The sequence below is a fragment of the Gadus macrocephalus genome, chromosome 19, assembly GCF_031168955.1.
Source record: "Gadus macrocephalus chromosome 19, ASM3116895v1".
Classification (NCBI taxonomy): domain Eukaryota; kingdom Metazoa; phylum Chordata; class Actinopteri; order Gadiformes; family Gadidae; genus Gadus; species Gadus macrocephalus.
The window spans coordinates 7725214-7749367 of NC_082400.1; the positions used below are offsets into that span (position 1 = coordinate 7725214).

Consider the following 24154-nt stretch of genomic DNA (forward strand, 5'->3'; position numbering starts at 1 on the left):
AGAAGTTCTGTAGACAGCGGTGGATGGAAACGGTCATCGTTTGGAGTTCTGCTGTTTGCATTGATTCATGATTAAAACAGGACGTTCTGTTGAACTGCAATCAAGGTACAGCAAATAGGAAGCCAGATCATCATAAAGATACACAGCAGTCAAGAGAAAGAGGGGTGGGCCGACAGGAGAGCGACGCTGTGGCTGCGTTCTGCAGGGTAGTGGTGCTGGCACAGGACTCCAACTCCCAGCTTTAGTTTGTTTACATTTCTGGAATACAATGGGTCAGCCGCCACTGACAAACAGATCAACAAGCGGTTCAAACAAGCTCCAGACATACTTTGTGTAAGTTAGTTAAACACACATACGGGAACTAAACACCCACGAGTGCACACTTGAATGAGCGCAGAAATGTACACACGCACACACATCATGCACTCTGCAAGATTGGGCAACGGATACGAAAATAAAAGCGTCATTTGGAAAAAGCCCACAGCTTGTGACTCTAATGTTCCAGGTAATTACAGCCTTTGGTCCGAAAGTCATAAAACAAGTTGGAGAAGTGCTGGTCTGGTACGTGGAGGGTAGTTTGCCACAACAGGCCCGCCACTGGCACATAAAATGTCCTGGGGCCCGTGCCGTCAGGGATTTGGGGCCGAGGCATCACAGGGGCACACTGAGGGTGTACCACAGCGCGCGCGCCTCGCTTATCTTCTCTCTCTCGCACTCTCTCTCTCGACGCCGAGGCGAGGAGAGCGCGAGAGAGGGCATGGCGCGCGCAGCGAGCCGAGAGAGCTCTCTCTCTCGTGCTCTCTCTCTCTCTCTCGCTCGCGCTCTCTCCGCGAACTCTCCTCTCTCTCTCTCTCTCTCTCTCTCACTCTCTCTCTCTCTCTCTCTCTCTCTCTCTCTCTCCCTCTCTCTCTCTCCCCCTCTCCCCCTCCTCCCCCCCTCTCAGGACCAGATACGATCAATCATTCCGTATTCGATTAAGATAATAGACGCAGGAATGTCACAGAAAAATATGCTCACAGGGACGGAACAGAAAGGATACAGAGAGCTCGCCCACAGATGTCTGGGCGAGCGGGCATTAATAGGCCAGAACACTTTTATAAACAAGTCGGCCTACGTGGGTATGTTGTGTTAGGTTGGACAAATAACTGTCCGTCTGGCCACCAAACAACTGCCCGACCACATCGGAACCACAAATGTGTTGGGGCGGCCGCAGACTTTATTAACGGAAAAATGGGTGTTCGTAAACCACTCAAGAGTGCACCTTTGAAAAAGGGTCTCTCCAGTCAAAGTGGGGGGACCGCACAGTGTGAATAAAGCACCGTCTACACTAGAAACACTGCCTTCCAAAAGGTCAGCAAAACATCTGAGGAGAGAGAGGGGCAATAACAGGAACCATCCCAAGCACCCATCTAAGTCCTTAGATGGGTGCTGCGCCTCCACGCCTTCCCCAGGTAGATTTAGTGTGCCTTGACCGTCTGCCAGAGCTCTTTGTGAATGACAATGAGGAGGAGGGGGGGTTGTAGTGGCAGGGGTGGTGGAGGTCTTAACAGAGCTTTGACCTGGGCATGGCATGGCTGCATAACTGTCTGCAGCCAATCTGGTTGGCACAAACACAGACATACTCGAATGCATGCACGTGTGCCATGACATGCAGGGCTTTTGAAAGGTGGTGGGGAGGGTTGGAGGGGGGGGGGGGGGTTGTAGGGTCTATATGAGGATTCCCTCTCTGGCATGGGACTCTGGTATGCCAGGAGGGGGACTAGTGCGAAAATGAAACACAATGTGTTGCGAAATGTGTGAGCAAGACCGAAAAGGACAAGAGCAATTCACCATAGCAGGCGCATTGTTGCTGAAGGTGAAGGCGCTGTAATAGATATACAGCGGCAGGACCAATGCCCCAGCACGACTGCCAAGCTGTGGAAACCAAAACCAAAAGTGCTGTCACTCTGGCATATGAACGGGACTCTTCCAAGAAACCAAAACAAGACACTCGAAGAAACCATGAATAAACCAATAGCGGGTGGAAAATATTTTCTTTCTTTTCTAAATGGTGAAGCCAGGATAAAATATATGCAAGAATTATATAACTTGCACTTTTCAATTGACCATCACGACTTGCTAAGCCAGGGATAGACTTGCTTGAAGAAACTCGCTGTCAAATCCTTTTCCAAATAACCACAGTAGACGCATCAATACAGGCCCTAATGTCGTTTACTGCAGCATATGACCTGAAAATCCCTCTGGATATTTAGTACAGGCGCCTGAAGTTACTGAACAATGAAGTGTGGTTACCGATGAGTGTGGAATTTTTTTTATAAATCACTCAACAGTTTACATCGAGAAGGTGTGAAATAGTAAACTGGTCGTTTAAAAAGGCAAAGATCATCGCTACCTCGCAGGACTCGAGACCTTCAGGCAATGTTGACACTGATATCTTGTTAGACTTCTCGATTGTCCTGGCACCTCGGCTCCTAATGACTGGAGGAGCAGCTGTGAGCAAGAGGAACCCGTATCAGACCAGACTCAAGACTCAGAAGAAAAGCCTGTCGGCCTGCTTTGAAATTCAACAACACGTCCTGAGAATCAGCCCGTGGCAGAGATGAGTGTAACCTCCAGCTGACTGCATTATGAAAATAAGTGGTCACACTCACCGTTGGAATAATTCAATTAAAAGCACATCAGAAGGAGACAAGTGTGTCAAAAGGTTATGCAGTGTTTCCCTCAGTTCTCCCCCTTCTGTTCCTTTCATTAAAAGTATATTAGCTGATGTATGCAAAACTTCAAATGCCTGCGGGTGAAAGAGAACCCGGGGGCGTGTGGTTTAGCCCCGGCTACGCAGAGCTCTCTGCTGCTCTTCCCAGAAGTCTACCTCCCTCTTCCCAATCAGACCCTGCATATCACCCTGGCACGGGGGCTGTATGGCTTGAAATACTCGTAAAATGCCTCTTCTACTACTACTGTTACTACTACTGCTGCTACGACGACTACTACAAAAACAAAAACAACAACAGACCCCCATCTGAGTCATGGAAAAGCAAAGAATGATGACCCTTATTTGTCATATTTGAGGAAAACTCTACTGCACTACATGAAAACAGGATGTTTACAGTTGTTCCCAAACTAATTTGGATGGGTTTTACCTCTTATCACTACCTCACTGCAAATCCAAAGCCATGGACACAGCGCAATTACGAAGCACAAAGTTTTAGTTATTTTGTTCCTCATACACACGGTTTACCTTTGGGTTATTTTGTGTGAAGTCAGAGTCAATGTTCACGTTCTGACCTCGACTACCATTTGGGCTGAAGCATATCCTGAAATGAGGCTGCCTCCTCGGAGTTTCTCTTTGGATTTTGAAGGTGCAACCTTTAGCTCGGTCTTCTGTTTCCACCCTCTGCCGTGTCTCCGGCTGGCCGCAGGCCTCCTCGTTAGCTTGACCCCCAGAACCCTGCTGTAGGTTTTCCACGGGCGCTCTCTGCTTTGAGGCCGTCCTCTCCAGTCTAATCCTGGGGTAACCAAACACTGGTCCGTCCCCGGGGTTGGCGAATCCCAGATGAGTGCACTCGTCCTGGGGTGAAGGGGACTGTTGTCCGGCCTGGTTCTGATCCTGGCTCTGATTCTGCTGCAGTTGAAACACGAGTCTCTGTGTTCCCCCGTTGCCCGTCCCGGGCTGGTCCGCGCCCTTCTGCTGGACGTACCACCCCAGCGGCCCCCCGGTCCCGCCGTAGGGCAGGATCCGGAGATGCTGGACCTCCGAACCGTCGGGGGAGTTCCTCTGGATACGGATCCCGCCGATGCTGATGCCGGCTTGACCCTGGGCGGACCCGCCGTGTCCGTTGGACCCCACGCTGAAGACCCTGCGGCCGGGCCGATCGGGCTCCGTGGGATGACTCCCCGGTACGTCCGGGCTGGAGTACGGGGGTGGCGGTGGATATGGATAATCACTTAGCTCGCCTGGCTCCGTGTAGGCGGGAGCCGGCCCTGGAGGACTGTAGCAGGGTGGCGGGTCGTCGTACGCACATCCGTTGAACTCCTTACAGCCGGGCCTGCTGCCGGAGCGCTGGAGGGAGATCTGCATGGTGGAGCTCTTGGTGGCCCGCGGCTCGGCCGAGGGGGCGAGCTGGGGGATGAACATGGACGAGCTCCGTTTCAGCGCCGGTTCCGACCCCCATGTTGCAGCGCCGGTCGGGCCGGAGAAGGACAGAGGCGACAGCTCCTGTGGTGACCCGGACACTGGGGGTGTCCGCATGCAGAACCTCATGGCGTGGTTGCCGCCGCCGTCCTCCTGTTGTTGCTGCTGCTGCTGCCGCCGCTGCCTCCTCTCGCCAGAGTCTCCTTCGACCACCTCCAGCTCCGGAGCCGTGTTGCTGCGGCCCGAGCCGAAAAAAAGTCGCAGGCGGTGGGCCATTTTTGTCCTGGGGCCGGAGAGCTCACGCTGCCTGGCTGCTTGCCGCTCCTCTGGCTTCTGTCTCGGCGTGTCGCTCACTTCTCCCACTTCTACGGCCAGCCGGCTGGATGATCCCCTTTTACTCCTCTCCTTCTCACTCTCACCCCACCTCCCTTCCCCTCTCTCTCCCTCTCTCTCTCTCTCTCCCTCCCTCTCGCTCGCTCTTCCTCTGTCCCCTCCTCTTAAGAGTCTTTCAGGAACCTTCCCTCTGACAGTAAGCTGTATGAAATGTGGACCAGCAGCACACTCGCCCCACACACATAAAAAGTTTAAGCGGAAAAGGCGCACTGAGGGAAAAAAAACAACCACTTATTGGTACACACTTTAGTTTTGGGGGTGTGGGGGGAACAAGGGGGGGGTGAGGCGGAGGGAGAGGGAGAAACTAAATAGAAGGATCCCTGTAAGCCAAGCTCCATGCACTAGCAAGCAATAGCGACCGGCAGCAGAAATAGCCTCAGCCCAGTGACAGCCAGCATTCCAGGGATGATTGGTTAAGAGTGGCTGGCACTCCTGGTTTCCGAGGTGACAGTAGGCTGCTTGTCAGTCACGTGACCACCAATGGCTGCCCTGCATCCAGTTACAAACGCATGTTGCCAACTGTTTCCCCCCCCCCCCCCCCCCAGGCCCCACTCATTTTGCCCGTCTTTCAGGAGACCAACGCTGAGTCTGAGACTACTTCATTACCGCCGATCGCTCTCTCGGCATCTTAAAAAATCCATACTAAGAAAAGCGTTCGACTTAAGGATACGTGCAATTGAACCATGGAACATGAAAGACATCTCCGCCCATGCCAACACCTCCGTCTGCAAACAGTAGACCAGGAGCCAGGGGGGGACGAGCAGCAGATGTTCTGGGCAGACCACCATACCTGGTCATTACCCCTTAAAGACACGCTTCGAGGGGTAGAACTGAAGTCATTGAAATGCAGGACCAGGTTAGGCAGAATGCAGCTGTGTGATACTGTTGCGACCAGCTGCTGCCAGAATTTACGCAGAAATCTTTTTATGACTTTGAAGAAATTTTAAGAACATTTTAAAAGCAGAGAGCGGGTGTAGCTTTCATGAGACAGACTTCTAACTGTGTCTCACAATTCAGTCAACACAGTGCCATTCAGTCAATCAAATCAAAAAACACGCAGTGAGTGAATACGACGAACAGTTCACTCCAGAGAGGAGTGAACTATCTGGCATACAACAGGGCTGGCCCCAGGCTCATTTCTGTGGAGGGGGGGGCTGATGAGATTTGTCTTCATACAGAGATGGAACAGAGCGTAGATGATAATGTGGCCTTTGAGAGGCATGCAGTTGGAATAGTTGACGTCTTGTTCTGACTTTACTGCTGATGCAGCTTGGTGCTCAAGTGGAGTCCTGAGAGTGCATCTAGTCAACGTCTCTGTCCGCAAGTGAGCGGACAGACGCTACGATTATCTATTGCTGCCAAAGCCAGACGAGAGGTCTACTTGTGGAGAATTCCCTGAATATCAAAGTGCAGTGTCAGGGGTCATTTTTTTAAGGAGAACTGTTCTGTGTAGGAATGAAAGGTCAAAGTAAGTTCCACTGCCACTGGTACAAAGCCCAAACTAGTCTTTAACACCGTTATTAATGTAGTTATAATAGTATAATAGGTAGCTAGGGCCGCTTCATTCAAACACATAACCAACAGCCTGCATCGCTGATCCAGCCACCCGGTACAGAGACGGACCACCTGGCTCCTCAAACACCTCTCCTGTCAAATAGACCACAACATACTGCTACAGCGGCAGAGGACCACCAAAAGGAAACAGTGGAAAGCGGTGGAGGCGGGAGGCGGGGGTAAGGGGGAGGAGGTGCCTTGGCATGCAACCAAACACACATCACAACCTCCTCCTCCTCCTCCTCCGCCTCAGACATATAAGGAGACGACCAGGCTGTGCTTTGTCGTCGACGTCTATACTGCGAGGCAGCCGAGGCCCGTTGCCAAGACGCCTCCCACCACATTTGGAAAAAAACAAACAAAAGCAAAACATTTCGCGACAGCGCCTGAACACTAATCAGCCCTCTCCACACGCTGGCATCTCGATGGCGCATAAATCATCCGTCACCAAATCCCTTACGAGAAGCGGGAGGTGCAAATGTGCGAGAAAATCTGGTCGTATCGCTTTACACCGGAGGAGGGAGGCAATACAATCTCTGTGTTCTGTCTCTCCCTCTATGTGTGTACTGATCTGTCTAACCCACAGTACAGCCGCAGCGGGAACCTGTGTGTGTGTGTGTGTGTATGTCTGTGTTTCTGTGTGTGTGTCTGTGTGTGCGTGCGTGTGCGTGCGCGCGTGCGTGCGTGTGTGCATGTGTGCATGTGTGTGTCCTTGTGTGTGTGCATGTGTGTGCATCGAGTCCCCAAGATTGGGCCAGGAACACCCTGTCTCAGACTGGCCTGTCCTGTACAGTCATTCGCTGTGGCATTAAACTGGATATTCAGACCCCAGTTGGTATTAAAAAGACATTAGATGAAAAAAAAAAAAAAATCAAATACAATTTTGTGTTGTCACAGCTCTTAGCCATTATCCATAACCGACTCCAGGAAAAATGTTACTTTGCCTGGGGGGAACAGAGTTCGTCTGGCGAAGTGGGTAACCACATTACTGCCCCTCTCTGTTGAAACTACAAACGATTAGTCAGGGAAGGGAGGTACCATTGTTTTGTTACAACCTCAGCATCTTGCTTTGACCTTAAACGGAGTGGACATTGATTCCCATGCAGCATAAGGCCGCAATGGACACCTGTAGTTGGGCTGGTATACCCTATAGTTTATCCCGCCATGACGATCAAACGTTGGTTATCACAATTATTTTACGGTTGTGCACACGTGTTCATCATCCAGCTCAAATTGGAAATATTGTGCAGGTTAGAAGATGCCTTTGAGATGCTTCTCAACCAGGAAGAAAAAAAAAAAGTGAGGAGAACCAAAGTGTGATCTTACCAGTCTATTTTCATCAAACACCTCAAAGAGCAGTCTGTGATTCAGGGGACACACCTGCGTTCGCGAGGAAATGACAAGAGTCGTGATGTTAGAACAGTCATCCGGTGTTAATTGGAATGCCTTCAATAGTATTTCCCTTGCAAAAACCTACAGACAAAAGCAAACTGATTTTGCTTCTGTCTGTAGGTTAAGATCTGAATGATGATGCAAAATACTTTGACTAGACAATACAATAATCAATCATTTGTCCAGGGTAATCATTTCTGTGTGTTGGGTTAAAGTTCAAAACTAAAATAAGTCTGTGAATATGAGTATATTATTGATTAAAAAGAAAAAAAGAAAGACTAACTAGTGCATCTGAATTATTTCAGATAAACTGAACAGAACTCACTCGAAAGTAGAACTCTTCGTTCCATTTGGGATTCAGGGTCTGGAAGGGAAGAGCAGACACAGTGGAAGGTTGGATTTATAGTTGACAACCACACACTGAGCGGGTCATCGCTGGTACACACAGAATAATTACCCAATAACCTTTGTCCTTGTTTAGGGGAAGAGAGAGAGTGAAAGAGATAGAGAGAGAAAGAAGAGAGAGGGCAAAGCGAGGGCGAGAACCACTTGAACAATTAGTTGAACCTTGCGAGTTTCTAACTTTCTACACAGTGTGAAATGAATGTGTTATAGCAGGCGTTAGTCAGACGAGTCAAACAGACTAGACGTACAAATCGTTTGCTTATAAATTAAATCATGTTCCCTAAACACTAATTCACACACACACACACACACACACACACACACACACACACACACACACACACACACACACACACACACACACACACACACACACACACACACACACACACACACACACACACACACACACACCTTTCTCCAGTGATGTTGAGAAGATCAATAAAAAAGGCAAGTTTATTTGAGATGTCTAGGGTACATCTTTGCAACAGCTTGGCTGGTCTACCTCATTGGCCACTGACTCTTGCTGTAGCATCTCTGGTTAGTGTTTGCACGTACCCGCTTGTCTGCCACAACGAGGCTAACAAAATGGCAGTTGGCCGTGTGTCCCTGTGCAAAATCGCATTTTCGCTTGCACACAATTCTAAATGGGTTGTTTTGTGCCCTGGTGATGAATACCGCGGTTGTGCTTGGCAGGGCTAAAAAGCCCCATTACTTGCATGGGTCACTGGTGTCTTTAAGACTCATTTGCTGAATTAGGAAAAGATTGCACCCTTGTCACTCATTATTCGGTATCTGCTCTGCTCTGCTCTGCCTCAGCATAAATGACATCACGTTGTGTGATGTTTTCATGGGTTGGTGCAAATGAGTCGATTTTGAGTATACTTGTCGATCATGCTGTTGGGGTAAAATGTTGGGTTACTTGGTTTCTTGCTTTGTTTACATTTCTGGCTAGGTTCAAATTTCCTATGTCAGCTATACTGCTATACAGGCTTCAGAACAGACTGATCAGATAGCTGGATTGAGACAGGGATGTCTCTCGTAAATCCAATCAGGTCACTACCTCTGCACCTCACTCACTGCGCCCATTTTTACATTTTATAAGTCTGGAACCTAGGTGACATTCCCCATTAAAATTCCTATGGATATTGAAATAAGACGAACACCACATCGTCAACGAAACCCTAATTTCACAAGTGTGGCTGATTTTACACCTTAGACTTAGCCTGGCTCCGCCCGCCTAAGTACTTCCGCTCAATTTTTCATTTTTCTTCAGTAGCCTACAACGTCTGGGTTTGCAGAATATTTGCGGGTTTTCTCCGTCCAAATGTTGTGCGTCAATCAGCGAACAGAGGGAGTGGCTGAGAACAATGACGATAAAGTCCGCTCTCGTTGACGGACATCTTCACTCACGGTGTTTGGTTTGGTTACAGCCTGCGCGCAACGTGATTCCCGGCCGGTCCCGGCGCATGACATACTTCATGACCAAACGTTAGCGATTGGTTATGGCAGATCCAGGGTGGCATTCGGCGGATCCAATAGTTTAAACTTCAACCGACACCCGCCTTCAAGTGAGTTAACGATAGTCAATTGATTGGGTCCAGACGCTCTGTGCAAATGAAATGAAGTACGAGAGTCTGGTAGGACCAGGCTACCCAAGACTCACATCTCAGTTGAAATAGATTTCAAGGGGGATCAATATTCCCATTGAACCCAATGCCTAGCCAAAAAGATAAATGTATCAGAAAACTAGGCTACCGTGTGTTTTATGAAGCAAGAAATGTGATGGGTACAGTATTACCTAATACGGCTGATAAGGTACCGAATGGATTGTAGGTTTTATCCAGTGATAGGATGCTGACATGTGACCTGCTCCAGATATAGCGATGAACATCCCTCTTAGCGTTTCGCCCACTGGCCAGCAGAATCTCAGTTTCAACTGCCAAGAAAAGCTGCTGATGATGGCCCACTTTTAAAAAAAGACACACAGACAAAGCCCATACAGTTGAGCCTGGGTGCTTTATCTTCTGCTCTACATAACACTGCATGGTCAGCTATATATAAACACATCGTACAAACTACGGCGCGGCCAACGCCAGCATATGTCCGTCTCCGTGGACACTAGGGTTGCCACGCAGCGGCGAGATAAACCGCCCGCCGCCGATTGGCCGGAGCCGCCAATAAAATGAAAAAAAAAGAGAGGGCGGGAGAAAACAAGGAGGACAATAACAATGAGATAAGAGGCCTGGGCCCGCGCATGGCCGCAGCAATGTGAACTTGGGAAGGACAAACAGGTATTAGCCTACATAACACCCGCTTAGGACAGTATGTACGCTCAAATGTGTTTACCCCGTTCTCATGTGTGTACACACAATGGTGGAGTTGATGTTTGTAATGTGGTATGATGTTTCATTGTGCGCATATTGTGTCCTAGGAAATGCCATCACGTACAGCCGGTGTAAAGTGCTATTCGTGGATGTGAATTAGCATGTTAACAGCTCCCCCTGCTGTGAGCCTGTTTCCATGTTTTCTTCCAATGGGTCAAAAAAGAGACACGCCTCTTTTTCTGTTTTTCCCTCCTCTAGAGTGAAAGATAGTGCCCTGAACCCTGTGAGGATGAGGCGGTACAGGACACATCCAGTCTGCTTCATCGCCCATGGCACATGCACACGCACAATAGAAACACAGAAAGCTTTTCCTCCCTAGCATGGACTATCACAGCAATGAGCGCTGGCTTGATATCTGATGCAGGAAGGAATTTGGTCTGGGCAGAATAACTGACCTAATTCTACCTCTGATGAGCCATCAAAATGAAAACTTTACAGGTCCAGACTGATCCCCGTGCGGGAAGGGGAAGGAAAACAATTTTCACAGCAAGGGTACCTAACAACGGAAGGGCTGGTAGCAGTGTTTGGGAGAGGAAACACAAATGGCTAGCAGAAGAGCTGTTTTTTTGCCTTTGTACTCACCTTTTTAATTGTTTTTGTCTGAACTAAGGCGAGCTCCTGGTCCTGATCCGCAGAGTAGAGGGAGAGTTTGACATATGGATCGCTGAGGGAAACGGAGAAAAAAGCTGGATATTTAAATATTTAAAATGAGCCTATATGTATTCAGTGTAATAGACATATATATGACTAACTATATTCTACATCATGAGAGTTGATATTAGGTTATTCCAATTTTATCACAAAGGTCTAAGAACACATAGAGGACCAATTCTGCCCAATAAAAACATAATTTACAGTATTTTAATTTAAATCCTGAGTGACAGGGTGTACTGGATTGATATTAACCAGAGGGAATCAGGCCCGGAACATCCGGAAGATCCAGGCCCTGCTCATCATCCTGACGATTCCCAGGTGTGAAATCTGAGTCTCTAACGGACCCCCACAACCAGGAACTGCTTATATTAGGTTATCGTGAGATAAGGCTACAACTGTCAGAGCTCCTCGGCTAAAAATAGCCACCGCTAACTGTTTTGAGGTGAGGCGAGGCAAACGCGTGGTAGTAAGCAGTGTTGGGAAGAGGGTGGGAAGCTGCCGTTCAGGAGAGTGCTGAGTAGGTAGAAATGAACCCTGCTCTTGTTTTTGGATGATCTGAGCGATCCTGGTAGGTCCTTTATGTGCGGGAATGGTATCCACTGCAACTCCGATCTCAGAAGGACAAATAGGAGGTAACTGACACGCGATTACAGCCTCCAAATCCAGGCTTTCATCAAGTGATCGGGGAAAAACAAAGATGAACCAACAGGATAATACGGGTTGTTTCATAACAAATGTAGTCCAGTTGGCAATCAATTTCAGCTGCTGCATTCTTTCAATCAACTTTCAACATCCTGCTGCTCTTGGAAGACATCGGTCCACGATTTCATGAGAAGAGCATTTGATATAGGTTGAAGGTTTAAAAATAAATCAATGTCAGCAGCACTCATCTTTCAGCTGCTTTGTTAAATTGCATCAGAGATTTCTGACAAGAACACAGCCGCCTTTAAAGAGCACAAAGTGAATGCCCACTGGACAGGGGAAAAACTGTTATTGTATTTCCCCCCAGAAGTGATGCCAAGGAATCAAAGCCTGGCTCCATTACCCAATTCCAATCGGAATCAAAAAAGCATGCAATCGATTTAAATAACAGCTTCAGGTTAAATGGTCAGTTTGTTGCAATTCTAAAGCCGAAACACTTTCTGACTGCAGTATTTGGAAGTTGTGCTTTTTAGAGTTGCCGTTGTGCTAGACACAGAATGTTATCTCAGTCAGCTTGAAGGTAAGGGTAGTCTTTAAAAAGAATGTTGTTTGCTCTATTATTCAACTGAAATAAACTACAATGATCTGCTGTAACAATAAATGATAATTGTTTTGAGAGATAATAGAAGAACATTTCCATGACAACTTGGAAAGAAATGTAATAAACCAAATACAAAAATCACTAAAGAAAACCTTGGGGCTCAGACTGGATCAGTACCCATAGAATTAGCGACGCCGGTAAAAGTTATTGTATCTTACAAAGTGACAGCCTGCAGAATCAGCACACGCCATTGTAGCTGGCTACACACTGAGGGCAAATTTGATGTTTCTCCAATAAACTGCATTACATTTGCTTCCTGCTGAAGAAGAGCTGGCACGATGGCGCTCGGACTTCAGTATGCCAGCACATTTACATCGGTAGTGGGTTGCATTCACACAGTGACTCAATCTGTCACGTAGGCTGATTCCCGTAAGATTGACCGCCACCCTCGGTGCAAGACAACGAAAGGATCTCAGCAAATGTCCCATAGTGGCCCAAAGTAAAGCACCAATAGTTTTAATGACGTGGGTGCACCAAAATCACACCTTAATAAATAATACATATCTTGTTGCCCCCCTCCCCTGGAGTTAAATAACTCTGGTTTCCTTCAGTACACAAGAGCCCATCAAAGAGCTTATTTAGCAAACAGAGTATATTTGGGCGTGGGGTAGGAAGCAATTAAGAGAATGATGTTGGTAGAGCACAATCTTAGTGATAGCCTCGCCTCAGCAGTTCCGGAGCAACCCGTTTAGGCAGGAAGGACACTGGGAAATTAAAACGACATTTAGGAAAGGGATTAGGAATGATGAAAGCAGAGACGCAGTTTAATACCATATTCAGAATTATGTTAATGCCCTACCTTTAATATTCAGCCTAGTGGATGTGAAGTGATCATTTTTTAACTGTGTTATTGAAGACCCGAAAACCATGTAAAAGTCATCCCAAATTGGCAACAGAGCAAGAAGAACAAGCAAATCATTTGCATAGGCTTGAGTATGGAAAGTAATTGCATAGATTTGGAAACTCATTATACATTCCTTAAATCATTAATCCTTGCCACAATGGCACTATGTTTGTGGAAAGGTGATATTTTAGCAGTACATAATACATAATCAAATAAATTCCGATAGGCAAGGGGCAAACAAAACACATTGAGTCGATATAAGCCTGCTACCTTGATATGATTTTAAGGTCACTATTGAAAATTGTGACAGACAAGACAAAGATTTTTTTTTTTTAGGAAGTTGGAATATTATTTCCAACTTTTGAAGTTCTTTATACATAGTCCAACCCTTTCTGTATTTTTCAAATGTTAGGTAATCATAAACTTAGAGTTGCCTTTCCACATGAAGATAGAGTGAAAATCAGTGTTTACAAGCTCTGTATTATCATCCAAAAGAATATTTTGGCATAAAACATAACCTAGTGGTCCCTTTGATAAAAGGGACCAACAAATGTGGTATGTTTACTTAAACTCAAATTAATGCAGCGGTCCCATGTACTACGTTACTCATGATTGGCCTTGTTATTCTAGCCACACAAGGTCACAAAGGTAGGTTATCGTGAATGGAAAGACATGAGTCAGGCACACAAGGTAAATAGCTCCAAAGAAACAACGCTACACTAAAAAATAGGGATGCAGCAATCTTTTTTTTCAGACCAAGAGTACCAGACCAAGTATTTACATTTGGGAACTTGCTGGTCACAAGTTCTGATGTGATTACTTATACCATTACAGATCTATCCATTGCTTTGACTAAACATAAATATATTTTCATCCACGCATTGTGCCTCTCTTTCTGACAGTAGGAAATGTAGTATACAACATGATGCTGTTGCTGGCATGAGTTGTTTGTTCCCTATATAAATGTGACGTTTATCTTGATAAGCAATGTGCCCCTCTTTCGGGCAGTAAAAAATGTGATATACAACATGATGCTGTTGCTGGCATGAGTTGTTTGTTCCCTATATAAATGTGAAGTTTATTTTGATAAGCAATGTGTGCCGATTGTATAATGGTTTGCAAGATATATAAGCCCTAAGTTATGCAAGTTCTTGTTATTTTGTTGAGGCGTTGTTTGCCTTTAAAAGAAGACACAAAGGCCTCTAAACACAGGGCACTATGGAGTATAGCGTGGATTACTTCAGAGTGGAGCCACACGATTTCCTGACTGTGTCAATCAATACGTTTAGACGTTAAGGAAAGTGGAACAAATGAAACATCACTTCAACAAAGGAGAAGGAATCAGTGGGATTTCTGTTTACCGGAATAGGTCAGGCCAACACTCAGTTGTGCACTAAGGAAAGGAGTAACAGATAATAACATAGGGCGTATGGATAATACATACCCATCACCGATTTACCCGAACATATAATCACATGTAGTAATACTGCCTGTGATACACTCTGAACGTATGCGCAGGCAGAGAAAAGGACAGCTAGGCTGTTCTCAGGGTCCTCAAGTGGGAAGCTGCCACTGTGGTAACCAAGCTTTCGAGAACAAATAATGAGTAACAGTTCCATGGGCATTAATTGAATTGCATGTCAGCATATAGAATTAATGTTTTAACTGATTTTGCTGAATGTCTGGATTGTTAAAGAAACTGGTACGACCTCCCAACAAGCTTTTACGTCCTGTGGCCGTAAGTGGAATCGGGTGTGGTTGTATCAGAGTAGTTTTACTAGTATAAGGACAAGAGCATAGTATCGGACTGATACAGAGTACTGGTATCAGTATCGTTGCATTTCTACTAAAAAACTATATTAGCATGAAATGTTTACATAATTTGTGTCTGAACTGTGTTTAACAACAAGCCGCTGGTGAAGTAAGGACAGCTTTACTTACTTACCCAGTTTCAATCTTTCAAATCCAAGATAGGCCTACAAAGAATTAAACTGCTAGCCCTTTAAAAAGGCGACATACTAAAAAGTGACAAGGTTCATTATGGCCAAAAGTATTGTTTGTCTAGTGAACTGGGGTATATTGCTCACTCTCTGTGCCATGAACCCATTTTTTCAGAAAGGAACATAGGCTGGGATATAAATAAGACTACTGCTGTGTTAATACCATGTGTAAATCACAGACGTCGTAATAGCCAACATAGAATGGTCACCCTCATTAGTCACGTCACCCTCATTAGTCACGTTTCCATCTAAAAAGGTGAAGCGAATCTTTAGAAAGTTCGCAAAAAAGAAATTTGAATTAGGTGCGTTTCCATCAAGTGGTTGGAGCGGAAAACTACACCCATTCCAGGGCTTGTCGTTCCTTTTTATAACATCCGCTCTTAGGTCCTGATATATAGTGGAATTGCGTTGTTTTCCATCTAAAATAGCTGTAATGTTTTTTTCTTCGATGAGAGCAAGGAAAAGTTTTACCTCTTCAGCGTTCTACACGTATCTATTATTCACATTGGCCATCAGTTCCATGGACGTATTTAAAGGATACATTGTGCATATTTATAATTTGAAATTCGTTGCAGCCTTATACCACAGATACTCCAGGGTCTATAGCATATAACCGCGTTGTCTGATTATAGTTGAATTCATTTTTAACAATTTACCAGCTCTCGTTTTGAAGACTATTCATCACCACGCCATTCGTTTCAATGGGAATCGCGATGGTCTATACTTTCAACATAAAGTGTACATATTTATAATTTGAAATTCACCCCAGCCTTTTTAACAGACAATTTGACTGGAATTACTTAGTAGGTGTCCATATATCAGGGATTAATGGACACGGTATAATTAAAGGATATGCAAACATAGACATCCTAAATCATATATATATATATATATATATATATATATATATATATATATATATATATATATATATATATATATATATATATATATATATGATATAGGATGTATATGTATACAAACGCTTAAATATATATATATATTGATGCTACAAGTTGATGTCGGCAGGGTTGCTATTGCCGGTCGTTATGCAGAAATCGGAAGGACGTTGTCAGTCCTGTGTGTTCAATGTTCGCTACTACGTCACAAGTGTGTTTCCATCTCCCATTTTGCGCATTTACATTTTCATTTCTCAAAAACAACCTCAAGCAAGCGGATAAACTTGTTTGCGAATTAGAGGATTTTTATGCGAATTTTGGTGTTTCCATCACCGTTTACTGATTCAATACTTCAAAATTCGCATAAAATCAGGGGAATGAAACGCAGCTATTGTTCACATATTAGCAGAAAGTTCTTAACCTGTGGGAATATTTTGTAACATTACATTTAGCAGACTATTAGATAATCAAAGCGAAAAACAAGTGAGGTTGGGATCAATCATATCATATGATACAAATTGGGCGTAGCTAGCTACAGAGAAAGTCAAAGGAGTACCGGCGCGAATATTTTCAAAAACAAACCCAAACCTGTTTGTTTGTTCCGATCAAGGGGACAAATACAAACAAAGCCCTGCATTGTGTATTCTTGTCTTGATCTGCGGTAGTATGTTACGTTGGTTTGTAGAATGAGAGATAACAAATCGACTGAGGCTCACCTTGCTCCGATGATGTCCTTCTTAGCCAAGTCAATTCCTGCGATGACTTTAACGCGCAGCACCCTGCATTCATGCTGGGGAGCAGAAGAAAGGCAATATGAATCACTCTGGACCAGCACTTATTCTTAGGATAATCTATACCGGGTTTGCTACCCTTGTTGGTGTTGATCCCAAAGCATAGAAGCATTGGAATGTAATTAGTTAATATGTTGGTTATAATGTTTTTTGGTAATTTTTTGGTAATTAATCATTAAATAATTTGGCATTATGGGGATGAATTGTTTTTTTTTTCAACTTTCGTTGATCAGAATATTAAAGTACTACAATTATCTTGAGTCATCTCAATATGGAGGACCATGATGCATTCTGATGGACAAGTCCTTCATTAATAAGTAAGCATTACTTTTTTTTGCTTTGGCTGTATGACTGATTTGGATTAGTTTTAACTTCATGAATGACTTATACCCATTCATTAGTCTCTCCATGTCGGTTTCTAAACACGCTTTTTAATTTCTAAAAGATAGGTTTCAGAATTGATGCCCGATGAGCAATGATGAAGGGTTAGCTTTTATTAAGGACTACAGTTACCCACTTAATGGAAAAAAAAACAGTTTTATACTGTCACAACAACAATCTCACCTGGAGAGATGTGTTTTTGTCCGTTGAGCCAAACACCAAATGTCCGTTTTCACATTTAATCCTGATCTGTACTACGTTTTACCAGTGAGCCAGTTGTCTTGCCTTGAATAAAAACATGGACATGTGTCTTCGACTGGGTAAGTGTGATTGTCAAAGCTTTGGGCTCACAAAAGAAAACAGCTGCTGTCTGTTTTAAAGCCCTTGGGTTGGTCAGTAAAAGTATTTATTTTTCATAAATATGGTAGATGTATCTGCATCAGTATTAGCAATGTGGATGAGGCATATCACTGCATAAAACCACTTGTATATAATCGTATAACGCTGTCTGTAAAGAAGATATCCATCCATTCCTATTTGATGGGTATGATACATTTAATTCCACCATTAACTGTATTTAACTTTACCTGCATTATGGGCTACCTTTTGAGGGGATGTTGATCTATTTGGTTATGCTCAAAGAAGTGGATTTAGTCTGCTTCTATTGAAAGCACCACCGTTTAGCAAACATGTTACTAGGATGCATCAGAATTACAAGGATATAACTACATTGGCCAACATTTGACAATATACATTTAATTGCACTGAATCCTCCTTACGCTATAACAAGAAATAAACAAGGTCATCATAATGATGTAGTTAAGCGTTCCGTGCCAAGTCGTACGAGGTAATGGCAAGATCATCTGATCACACTTGGACCACCCCCTACTCCTCAATTTCATGGAACCCGTACGATGACATACCCTGAACATGAACAAGGGGCGGGGTGCACCATAACTTCAGTGAAACATTCACCAGCTGATAATACTGAAACCCATTTCTGTACATATTAAGTGTTGGACCAACTTGTTGGACCAACTTCAAGTAGGACAATGTTTTAACACGTCCGTGGTTGCAACACTACAAATTTAGCACGGTCGATCGAGCACCGCTCCTTTAATCTCGTTATTTGAAGGCAGAGGGAGGAGACCACATATTGAATGATCGATGGGAATGTAATCATAACATTGATCAGGTAATGACAACTCTCCATGTCTTACTGGATTGTCTTAAAGTGATCTGGGGGACTATCTGGCTAGTAAAGCTAGCTGTAGGTGGCTGACTGGCTGTGTTAAACCCATGAAGTGCAAGTGGAACCCAGTATCATCTCCACATCTCGGCTCAACAAAACCCGTGCTTTGACGTCGCCTTACCTCGTCTTCGGAAACGCCATGTATCTGATCTGAATTCGTAGCCATTGAGCCTCAGGTCCGCTCCGAAGACACGAAAACAAGCGGCTTTTCAAAGCTAGCTAGCTAGCCCTGAACAATAAAGTGTGTGTTTCTCTGCTGCCGTGTGGTGATGGTGGATCCAGACACAGCGAATCCTGCCAACGACACACGGTGGTTTGTTGCAGCAGGCTAAGCGCTGTAATCCTCGCCAGTGCCAGATCGGTAAGGTGTAAAACTATACAATACACACACTCTTTGCGTATATTCAGACTGTTGGATTTGGTCAACTCCAAGCTTGTCCCGAAACGCTGTGACAGTTCACTTCCTTTCGCTCGCCCAGGCAAGCGTTTACAGTGCAGTACGATTGATGACATCACTAGCCAACCACCTGGCTCGTTACGTTCTTCGGCATTACAACGGACCAATCAAATACGCAGAGACAAGCTCTGATTTTGGGTGTGCGGGTTGATATGAACACATTGATCAACAAGCGCTTTGCTGGACTCATAACGCCGCCTACAGATGTATTTTAAAAACATAATTTCATGCATATGACACATATTGTTGATCTATATTATCTTATATTTTCTTTCTTTCTTTTTTCTTTCTGTCTTTATTTTGCATTATTTCTCTTTTGGTGCGTTCTGACAATAATAGTATAAAGATTCAAATTCAATAATTGTATTTAATTTAAATGCATACACCTATAAAAGTGTGAATGCAATATGCATCAATTAAAAAAGAAAAACCCCAAAAATACGAATTGGCAAGGATCCACATTACAGTTACATACACATTCCGTCCAGTACTTAACACTAGGTGTCACTAGATCACTGTTGTTGGCTCAAGAACCTGTCATAAGCGTTGTTTATCGATGAGCTTTACGACCATTGATTCGTTTACAGAGCGCTCTTTTAGAATAAAAACATGTAATAGGACCCTTTGGTACCATCTTGGCATACTTATCGTAAACGCCTGTGCTACTTAACTGTTTTGACATGATGGGGGTCATGCAGCCTACAATAAGGGAAATATTATCTCGAAATATTAATCACATGAGGCGTAGGCTACATTTAAACATGCAGAGGTGCAATCGGAGGGAATATTTTGGCACGGGTGCAGCTTGTCACCGAGTTTTTAGGCTTAATCATTGACATATTTAAATAAATACAAATAGAGGCATATCCTCTATGGATTATGCATGATAAGCCTTCTAGTCAAACTTGACTCAATGTAAATAAATAACAATTCAATGGTATACAGTTACTATCTTAGAGGGCGCTAGTGTTGTACTTAAAATGTAGTAGATTTGCTTGTACGTCATAATAACGCATTGGTGTGCACACAACGTTTTGTTTTGCGCCATATGCAGATGTCTATGACGATTCGTATACATTTATACATGTGGTTATATTTATTTAACTGAAGGTAAAGCTATTTACATGAAAAACCTCATCAGATTAATTGTTTCACGTTGATGATTTAGAAAATTACATTAATCTCGAGAGCTTTGTACAGTGTATTTTATGGGCTAGACAACTATTTATAAAAAAAAAAATTGGTGGGATATAATATGTAATAAATGCAGCTGCCACACTTTACCACCTCTTGTGCATGAACATTGCCCATAAGGCAAATTTGACCTAAATTGTTTGGTTTTGATCACTATTGTTTCTTCAGTCGAGTTATGACATCATTTAACATTATTTGTGGATGTGCGGTTGCGGTTGTGGTTGAATGGTGGCAACCTAACTACTGTAGCAAGCCCCTGTCCAGATTTTTAAAAGTAATTATATCATGTGGCCATAATATCCTTAGAGTTTGATTGCCATTGTGATGACAAGCCTGCTTCTTTCCTGTAATTCACTGATATGCACACTTGATGTACGTGGATGTTTATGCATGTGGATGAAAGGATGCACTGTGCCTCTCCTCATCTACTAATCCAGAGAATGATGTCCTCCCTATTTCTCTCTCTCTCTCTCTCTCTCTCTCTCTCTCTCTCTCTCTCTCTCTCTCTCTCTCTCTCTCTCTCTCTCTCTCTTTGTATCGCTCCATCTCTCGCTCTCTAGCTCTACCGCTCTCTCCCCTCCCTCGATCTGTCTCTCTGTCCTTCTCTCTCTCCCTCTTTCACTTTCTCTGCACCCATCTCTCATCTCCCCCCCCCCCCCCCCCCTCTCTCTAGATAAATTGTTTCCCTCCACAGGGATTTAGAGGTTCTACAAGGATACAACCTCTCAACCTGCAAATCTGCAACTGAACGACGCATTGTTTGTGGTAAACTTCTGAAGCTTGGCCCGAACAACGGGGAAATTGTCTGAAGCTAAATCTGAAAATAAAGAAGAGAACAGAATTCTCCCTTTCAGTAAAGTTCCATACGTGAATTTTGCTATAGTGTTCTGCATGACATTTACGCTGTCAAAAATATCCAACATAAAATAACTAAAAGATTATTATGATTATTTACTCCAGCAGCCGTCCATCCATCTCTCTCTCTCTCTCTCCTACGGCCAACTGTGTGAAATTGGCCGTAGGAATTTGAATACAGCAAGATCACTTCCCCTTGTATACACTACTAAGGATTAATCAAAACCTCAATCTCTCTATCCCCATTCTTTCACCCCCCCCCCCACCCTCTCTCTCTCGCTCTCTCCCTCCCTCCGTCCCCTCTTTTCTCACTTGTCTCTCCCTCCCCTCTTTTCTCCCTCATCTCTCCCTCCCCTCTTTTCTCCCTCATCTCTCCCTCCCCCTCTTCTGTCTCCCACTCTCTCTCTCTCTCTCTCTCTCTCTCTCTCTCTCTCTCTCTCTCTCTCTCTCTCTCTCTCTCTCCCCCCCCTCTCTCTCTAGATAAGTTGTTTCCCTCCACAGGGATTTAAAGGTTCTACAAGGATACAACATCTCAACCTGCAAATCTGCAACTGACCGACCCATTGTTTGTGGTTTACTTCTGAAGCTTGGCCCGAACAAGGGGAAATTGTCTGAAGCTAAATCAGAAAATAAAGAAGCGAACAGAATTCTCACTTTCATTCTGTAAAGTTCCATACGTCAATTTTGCTACTTCTATAGTGTTCTGCATGACATTTACGCTGTCAAAAATGTCCATCATTAAAGAACTAAAAGATTATTATGATTATTTACTCCAGCCAAACACATAATAGGCCAATATGTGGTTTTAAATGTAATGGGGGGGTTACGGCAGATACGTGGAAACCACAGTATGTTTACAGCTCCCAATAAGAGGCCCTTGAGACAGAATAAACAGAATGCTTTCATCGATATTTGTTCGCAATGACATTGAGTAAAAGTCCCTCAGGTATGAGCGAACATGTACACCAAGGTTGCAATGTGGAAAGAGACTTACTGTTTTTGTATAAGGCTAAGCAGAACCGAAGCAAACGTTGTACTTGGTTAAATAAACCAATATCAATATAACTATCAATGAATAATCAACCAATTCAGGATTGCCTTTGACGTGAGGCCCTTTCTTGTCCCAGCAATTGGAAACATCCTCTTCATGTTATATTTGTTTGGTCATTTATTTTCTTTGTTTTAATGAAGATCCGTATTCATAATAATAATAATAATAATAATACATTTCATTTAGAGGCGCCTTTCAAGACACCCAAGGTCACCTTACAGAGCATATAGTCATCATACATTTTTTAAAAAACAAGACATTGTGGAAAAAAATAAATAAATAAACATAAGCAATAATAAATAAATAAAACAAAAACAAGACAAAAAAAAAAACAGTGATCAGTTAGACGTTGTGTGCGAGTTTGAACAGGTGAGTTTTGAGTTGTGACTTGAAGGTTGTAATGGTGTCTGACTGTTTTATGTGTGGGGGGAGGGAGTTCCAGAGCCTGGGTGCTGAACAGCTGAATGACCGGGCACCCATTGTAGTGAGTCGTGATGTGGGGATACATAGTAGTCCAGCAGAGGTTGAGCGGAGGGAGCGGGAGGGAGTGTATTCTTGGAGGAGGTCGCTGAGATAACTGGGGGCTAGGTTGTGGAGAGCTTTGTAGGTGAGGAGTAGGGTTTTGTATTGGATACGGTAGTGTACTGGGAGCCAGTGAAGTTGAATGAGGACCGGGGTGATATGGTCAGATGATTTGGTGCGGGTGATGATCCGGGCGGCTGAGTTCTGAATGATCTGCAGTCTGTTGATGAGTTTGGTGGGGAGTCCGGTGAGGAGGGCGTTGCAGTAGTCTATGCGTGATGTGACAAATGAGTGAACTAGGATTTCAGTGCTGGATTGGGTCAGTGATGGGCGGAGTCTGGCGATGTTGCAGAGGTGGAAGAATGCAGTCCGGGTGATGTTGTGAATATGGGGTGCGAATGAGAGGGTGTTGTCCAGGATGACGCCGAGGCTCTTGACTTTGGAGGAGAAGGGTACTGGGAATCCATCAATAATTATGAGTGGAGCTGGGGTGTGTTGTGATTTAGTGAGGGTGGATTTGGATCCGATGAGCAGGGCCTCGGTCTTGTTTCCATTGAGTTTCAGGAAGTTCCTGCTCAACCAGCTCCGGATCTCTTCCAGGCACGTGATGAGGGAGGTGGGGGGGATGGCAGCGGTGGGTTTGGTGGAGATGTAGACCTGTGTGTCGTCAGCGTAGCAGTGAAAATGGACCCCATGGTGACAGAGGAGTGTGCCCAGCGGGAGGAGGTAAGTGGTGAAGAGGAGTGGACCCAAGACTGACCCCTGGGGGACACCCAGTGAGACACCTGAACACCCAGACTTGTGGTTGCTTAGTTGAACAAATTGTTGACGGCCGGTGAGGTAGGATGTAAACCAGGAGAGTGCAGCACCAGTGATCCCAATACCAGCTAGGCGGTCAAGGAGCAGAGGGTGGGAGATGGTGTCGAATGCTGCGCTGAGATCGAGGAGGATGAGAATGGTGAGTAATCCAGAGTCGGCTGCAAGGAGGATCATCATATCAACCTTAGTTAACCCAGTATATTTATATATGTTATTGCCACATTGCAACAATATACACATGAATATCCAAATGAAGCAGGTGAGAATAAAAAATCAATGGCCGGAGCATGGCACCTAAGCTAAAATACGCCCTCATCAGGACCAGGGCCTTGTTTAAACTAGCAGGTTACAATATGTTATGGAAATGACTTTCTGTTTCAGAACGATTTCAGATTTGCGAGTTCTGGAACCTTGAAAATGCGGGGGAAACCATAATATATCGCACACTTATAGAGTGATCGATCAGGGAATCCCCATGCCGTCATGACTTTTTTCAGTCCTTCTAATAGTTGACACCGCGCGTTTGCACACTAGGTCGCCATGGAAAAGCTGTCTCTGCGGGACTAGGAGAGCCCTAGCGTTCCCCAGAAGTTAATTTAGGACTACTTTGTGACAAATATAGGAGTAGGTATTTATAGTAGGTCTGTTAATCTGTTTATGGTTGACGAAAGGTGAAGCTACTTTACTTTAGCTATAGGCTTATACTTTTAACATGCATAAATTGCCACTACAAAATATGGTTTACGTTTATTAAACTTTTTGTTTAATCTCCGTAGAAGCACCAAACGCACACGCAACTGCCTACCCGTAATTCGATGTCCCCAGGGGACGAGACCTCCTTTAATATGTCCATGGACGAGACACACGGT

General features: G+C 44.4%; 2 protein-coding genes across 7 annotated transcripts in view; both read right to left on the reverse strand.

Annotated features, from left to right (window-relative positions):
- The window catches only part of nedd4l (NEDD4 like E3 ubiquitin protein ligase), a 46960-nt gene extending 28075 nt beyond the window's left edge, over positions 1–18885 (reverse strand). For all 6 annotated transcript variants that reach the window (XM_060038138.1, XM_060038134.1, XM_060038136.1 and 3 more), the window contains exons 1-5: positions 18509–18885; positions 16680–16753; positions 10846–10927; positions 7797–7835; positions 7406–7459 (exon numbers count right to left, since the gene is read on the reverse strand). In XM_060038138.1, the coding sequence (XP_059894121.1) occupies positions 7406–7459; positions 7797–7835; positions 10846–10927; positions 16680–16753; positions 18509–18553 (294 nt within the window). In that variant the 5' untranslated portion in view covers positions 18554–18885. The remainder of the gene's footprint in view (positions 1–7405; positions 7460–7796; positions 7836–10845; positions 10928–16679; positions 16754–18508) is intronic.
- Positions 941–7315, reverse strand: LOC132447432 (uncharacterized). Its single transcript, XM_060038219.1, has one exon. The coding sequence runs from the start codon at positions 4406–4408 to the stop codon at positions 3206–3208; it is 1203 nt and encodes a 400-aa protein (XP_059894202.1). The 5' UTR covers positions 4409–7315; the 3' UTR covers positions 941–3205.
- Positions 18886–24154: the final 5269 nt, after the last annotated feature.